General features: G+C 49.0%; 2 protein-coding genes across 2 annotated transcripts in view; one reads left to right on the forward strand and one right to left on the reverse strand.

Moving 5' to 3' along the window:
• LOC100940398 (poly(rC)-binding protein 2-like) overlaps nt 1–1,362 on the forward strand; it is a 31,492-nt gene extending 30,130 nt beyond the window's left edge. Inside the window, 2 exon segments of the mRNA XM_012805607.2 lie at nt 26–536; nt 538–1,362. Coding sequence (XP_012661061.1) covers nt 100–536; nt 538–1,186 — 1,086 coding nt within the window. The 5' untranslated portion in view covers nt 26–99 and the 3' untranslated portion in view covers nt 1,187–1,362.
• An 84-nt stretch (nt 1,363–1,446) lies between these two features.
• MAP3K12 (mitogen-activated protein kinase kinase kinase 12) overlaps nt 1,447–5,708 on the reverse strand; it is a 7,954-nt gene continuing 3,692 nt past the window's right edge. Inside the window, exons 6-13 of the mRNA XM_023513692.1 lie at nt 5,446–5,554; nt 5,079–5,188; nt 4,832–4,948; nt 4,582–4,719; nt 3,826–4,441; nt 3,572–3,642; nt 3,222–3,495; nt 1,447–2,841 (exon numbers count right to left, since the gene is read on the reverse strand). Coding sequence (XP_023369460.1) covers nt 2,743–2,841; nt 3,222–3,495; nt 3,572–3,642; nt 3,826–4,441; nt 4,582–4,719; nt 4,832–4,948; nt 5,079–5,188; nt 5,446–5,554 — 1,534 coding nt within the window. The 3' untranslated portion in view covers nt 1,447–2,742. The remainder of the gene's footprint in view (nt 2,842–3,221; nt 3,496–3,571; nt 3,643–3,825; nt 4,442–4,581; nt 4,720–4,831; nt 4,949–5,078; nt 5,189–5,445; nt 5,555–5,708) is intronic.

Consider the following 5,708-nt stretch of genomic DNA (forward strand, 5'->3'; position numbering starts at 1 on the left):
CCCCTCAGTCGCCTCGCGCCTGCAGTTTTTGGCTTTCACCCCCACCAGTGACCAAAGACTTGACCACTCAAAGTCCAGCTCCCCAGAACAGTGCTCAACATGGATACCGGTGTGATTGAAGGTGGATTAAATGTCACTCTCACCATCCGGCTACTTATGCATGGAAAGGAAGTTGGCAGTATCATTGGAAAGAAAGGAGAATCAGTTAAGAAGATGCGTGAGGAGAGTGGTGCACGTATCAACATCTCAGAAGGGAATTGTCCTGAGAGAATTATCACTTTGGCTGGACCCACTAATGCCATCTTCAAAGCCTTTGCTATGATCATTGACAAACTGGAAGAGGACATCAGCAGCTCTATGACCAATAGCACAGCTGCCAGTAGACCTCCAGTTACCCTGAGGCTGGTGGTTCCTGCTAGTCAGTGTGGCTCTCTCATTGGAAAAGGTGGCTGCAAGATCAAGGAAATACGAGAGAGTACAGGGGCTCAGGTCCAGGTGGCAGGGGATATGCTACCCAACTCAACTGAGCGGGCCATCTCCGCAATCCATCATTGAGTGTGTCAAACAGATCTGCGTGGTCATGTTGGAGACTCTCTCCCAGTCCCCTCCGAAGGGCGTGACCATCCCGTACCGGCCCAAGCCTTCCAGTTCTCCAGTCATCTTTGCAGGTGGTCAGGACAGGTACAGCACAGGCAGCGACAGTGCGAGCTTTCCCCACACCACCCCGTCCATGTGCCTCAACCCTGACCTGGAGGGACCACCTCTAGAGGCCTATACCATTCAAGGACAGTATGCCATTCCACAGCCAGATTTGACCAAGCTGCACCAGTTGGCAATGCAACAGTCTCATTTTCCCATGACGCATGGCAACACCGGATTCAGTGGCATTGAATCCAGCTCTCCAGAGGTGAAAGGCTATTGGGCAGGTTTGGATGCATCTGCTCAGACTACTTCTCATGAACTCACCATTCCAAATGATTTGATTGGCTGCATCATCGGGCGTCAGGGCGCCAAAATCAATGAGATCCGTCAGATGTCTGGGGCGCAGATCAAAATTGCGAACCCAGTGGAGGGATCTACTGACAGGCAGGTTACCATCACTGGATCTGCTGCCAGCATTAGCCTGGCTCAATATCTAATCAATGTCAGGCTTTCCTCGGAGACGGGTGGCATGGGGAGCAGCTAGAACAATGCAGATTCATCCATTATCCCTTTCTGCTGTTCACCACCACCCATGATCCATCTGTGTAGTTTCTGAACAGTCAGCGATTCCAGGTTTTAAATAGTTTGTAAATTTTCAGTTTCTACACACTTTATCATCCACTCGTGATTTTTTAATTAAAGCGTTTTAATTCCTTTCTCTGTTCAGCTGTTAATGCTGAGATCCATCCATATTTAGTTTTATAAGCTTCTCCCTGTTTTTTTTTTGGGTTTTTTTTTTTTTTGGCTCATGAATTTTTCTGTTTGTCATGGAAATGTAAGAGTGGAATATTAATACATTTCAGTTTAGTTCTGTAATGTCAGGAATTTTTCAAAAAAAATTAAAAGATGGACTGGAGCTTTTTCTTTGTGAATAGAAACTGGATGCCACAGTGATTCATGTGGGTTTTATTCCTCTTGTCTTGCTGTTATTTTTGTACCTTTTATCCCTCAAACTACCCTGCTTGGGTTTTCAATAGAAGCCTTTATTCCAGTTAAGATGTTTTCTTCTGTTTTACCACTTCCATCTTTTTTTTGTGGTCTTTTATCCTGTTTTCCTTGACCCCATGCTTGGTTCGCCATTGTAAAACTGCCCAGAAGATTGAGGATAGGCTGTGTCTGGAGAGTAGGCAAGCATGTCCATTGGGGGTGAAGAGGAGGACACATGCATATACATGGAAGCAGCTGGTCACATATCTGACTGGGTTTAGAAAGATACACCTGCTATCTCTTATGCTACTAATATTAAAAGTTGGAGGTTGACATGATGTTCATTTAGTGAGAAACGAGGCATAAGGGTAGCAACTTGTCCAGATACCTCAGCTCAAGTCTAGAGCCCAAGGATTTGTCTTAACAATAAATGTTACCCCACTCGTTCACCAAGAAAACCCTCAACAGCTGGGCCTGCATGGAGTGGTTATATTTCAAGGTTTTTCACAGGGTTTACAATATGACAGTCCCCACCCCAGTCAGGCACCAGGATAAAAGTAGGAACTTACACAGCACCCCAGTTCTTCAGCCTGAGCCATCACATGCTATTAGTCTCCTAACCTCCCCCCAGGCCCTAAGCCAGGGCTTTGGCAGAGAAATTGAGAGGGACAAAGGAATGAGTTACATTGCCACCTGAGAAACCTCAGAGGGGAGGACCCAGCCTTAGTCTCCCTCCTCCCAAGTGCAAAATGTACTGTAAACAGAAAAGTGCAGTCTTAAGTGTTTCCCTCTCCTGCCCCCCAGCATTTGGGGTTAGAGTACAGAGACAAGCGTGGCTTTTCTATTGCCTAATTGCTTGCTGAACATAAGGAATGGGGTGAAGCAGGAAGGGGCCAGTGTCCCCTTATGCACAGCTCTAGGGCAGTGTTTTTATCATTCATTTCCACAGCTGCCAGTGTCCCTAGAGTCTTTCAGTTGAATTGGTCAGGGGATCAGTCTCCCTTGAGCCTGACTTAAAAGGCTGGGACAGCCCCATCTTTCTTTGTTGATTATGTGGCGCATATATATTATTTATATAAATATTTCTCTATGTACAGGGAATGAGTGTGGCTTTCATGGAGGGAGGGAGGCTGGGGGCCGCAAGGCATCAACGCTGTTGGAGTGGTCCAATTCAGTGCTGTCACAGTCTGAGTCCTCAGAATTGGGAGGGCCCTGTGAGGAAGAGTAGAAATGTAATGAGATTGTTTCAGAGTCCCTCACTGGGATCATTTTTAATGGCCAGCAGCTTAGTGATTTTATTGCCTTTGTGTTTGAGTTGTGTTAGCTGTTTTCCAGGGCACCAGAGTCCTGCTTTAAGGATCCCTCCCTAGCTAAAATTAATAGCTACTGTGCAAGCTGTAGTAAGGCATCATACTTTAGGCCTCTGAGATTCTACCACATAGTTTGCTCTTTTTGGTATTGGAAGAAGCTGGCTCAGAAATGAAGTTAATTTGGAGGCTAAACATTTTTTGCCTATGGATCTGTCTCTCCAAAGGTGGTCAGATGATCAGCTTCTAACTGTAAAACTTGGTTGCTTCTGTTGTGCAACTCACCTGCTCCCCTCTGAGTAGCTCCTGTTGTGACATGGGCATGGTGCTGGGTTCAGGGCCAGGGACCACCTCCAAAGGAGGTGGATCTAGTGGGATTTCTGAGCCCTGGGAGCACATATCATCAGACCGTTCATCTGGCCGTTCATCTGTGTTGGTACTGCCAACTTCAGGAGTGCCACTGGGGGAAGGCTCACTAGCTGTACCTTCCTCCCCATCTGATGGATTCTCTGAGCTGAAGGTAGATAGTGACTGGCGCATGTTCAGGCTCTGAGGCCACCTATAAGAGAGGAGTTAAGGCTCCTTGTAGCAGAGTGAACAAGAGTGCCACCATCTTCTGTATTCCCATCACCCACCTCTGGCTTGAAGTCAGTTCTACTTCGCTGTCCACCTCTCCTTCCTCTTCCTCTGAGGAGATGCCTCGTTTCTGCAGAAGGAATGAGGTAACCAGGATCAAAAATGTAAAGTCCTTAAGAATCCAGGAGTAGGGAAAATAGTTACAGGGTGAAGCAGGGAATGGCTTAGGATTGAGAGCATTATAAAGGGGATGAGACTTGGACCCTGGTAAAAAGGAAAAGGGAAGAGCTCAAGAACCTTTTCCATACTTTACCTGACTGCGAGTGACAGCAGCCCTGTACAGGAGTGCAGCTGGGGTCAAGTGCTGGGACCCAGCCCGGCTTCCTCCCCGGCCCGAAGTCCCTTCCCTTCCAGTTCCCAGCAGCCCCGCACCTTCACCAGGTCCTACTGGTGGGGGTGGCTCCCCTTTGGCTCCCCCAGGTGAATCAGGGCTGGTGGAGCCAGGGGCTGAGCCCTCACTTGGGGGGGTGTCACCCCGGGCTGCAGGTGGTGAGCCAGGATCCCCAGCTCCTGTGGCTCCCCGGCCCCGGGACCCCAGTGCTGCTGACAGCAGGTCTGGGGATGATGAAGACATCTTGCGGAGCAGGAGGTCATGATGGAGCCCACAGAGGGTCGGGGGACAGGCCTCCCAGCCTGAGGGTCCTATTCCCCCTGAGCTTCCTGGTCCCCCAGGTTCATGGGGTGGTACGGCTGCACGAAGCCCAGGCAGGTCCCCACAGCTGCCTTTGGCGCTGGCCTTGCGGTGGCGGGTCTTGCCACGACGACTCCTTCCTGGTGAGGGGGGGCCTTTAGGACACCCAGGAAGCCCCACCCCACTTAGGGCTGCATCTAGTTTAGGTAGCAAAGACTCTGTCTTGAGGATATCTGGCCTGGTAGGGGAGGGAAAGTACAAGGTTGAGATTACTGGATTTACACACTCAAAGCACTCCCTAACTTTGGACAGTATAATACATATCTCTACCCCACTAAGCATTGCTTGAACTTCCATACTCCTGCACTTGTAACCTACCTTTTGCTATGGGGCGAGAGCTTCTGTGGCACATTCCTCTTCTTGATGAGCTTCTCCATTGTGTTCCCATGCAGAAGGCCCCGGGAGGGGTGTGATTTCAGCAATCCTGGGCACCTTCTTTCTAAAGCCTGCTCCCGCCTAAAGATCCCAGGCACCTTCTCAGTCAGGTATGACCAGAAACAGACACCCAGACTCCATGGATCTCAGCCAGGCACAGTTCAGGTTGTGGTGTGGGGGCAGGCAGAGTTACCTGAGCAACTCTCGCTCCTTGAGTTCCAGCTGCAACATGAGGGCGTTGAGTTCCATGTATAGGTTGTTGGCTCTCTCCAGCTTCCGTTCATAGTGCTCCCTGATGTCCAAGGCATGTCTGAAAGGGCGGAAAGATTCCCCAACGTAAACTAGGCTCTCCTTGTGCCATAATATGTCACAGTCTCTGAGAACCAATGATGTCCACATTTTCTCTTGGTAAATTCACTTCCCTGAACACAGGCACACACCTGAGCTCTTCCCTCCTCCGCATCACCAGCTCCTCTTCTAGGCGGTGCAAACAGGTCCCTTCTGACTTAATTTTTTCAAAGTGCAGTTTTACTTCTTCCCGCCATTCTGCCTGGGGGTGGGAGTAGATAAGGATGAGGGTCATTCCTTTACACAGTAGTCCTGTAGAAAGTCTGCAGGTTGCCCACACCTCTCCAAATTACCAGTATGTGTGTTGGAGGGAAAGGAAGTGGGGATGGATTGAATAGGGATTGCTGCCCTCTGTGAGCGAATCTATTCCACCCCTTTTTGCTAGCCTCCCCCTCACAGGGATACGATTATCTCGGATCAGAGGTGGACTCAGTATTCATTTTCCTATCCACAGCACACCTGGGACTTAAAGTAAGTCTCCTGGGGTGTGGAGAGTACATCAGCTGAGGCAATGTCCAGATGCAACAGGATCTGTCGGAATGATGGACGATTTCGTGGTTTGCTATTCCTGAAGGGAATGGAGTTTAGAGAAGAGAAATTTCAGGACCAGATAGGAACTAGAGCATCCCTTCCCAAAGTGGCCTAAAGAATCCAGTACTAGAAGTCTCACTTGGTCACTCTTGGTATAGTACCATGGCTTCTTTTTTTTTTTTTTTTTTTTT

This window comes from Otolemur garnettii, unplaced genomic scaffold (assembly GCF_000181295.1).
Source record: "Otolemur garnettii isolate 467f Iridium unplaced genomic scaffold, OtoGar3 scaffold00043, whole genome shotgun sequence".
Taxonomy (NCBI): Eukaryota; Metazoa; Chordata; class Mammalia; order Primates; family Galagidae; genus Otolemur; species Otolemur garnettii.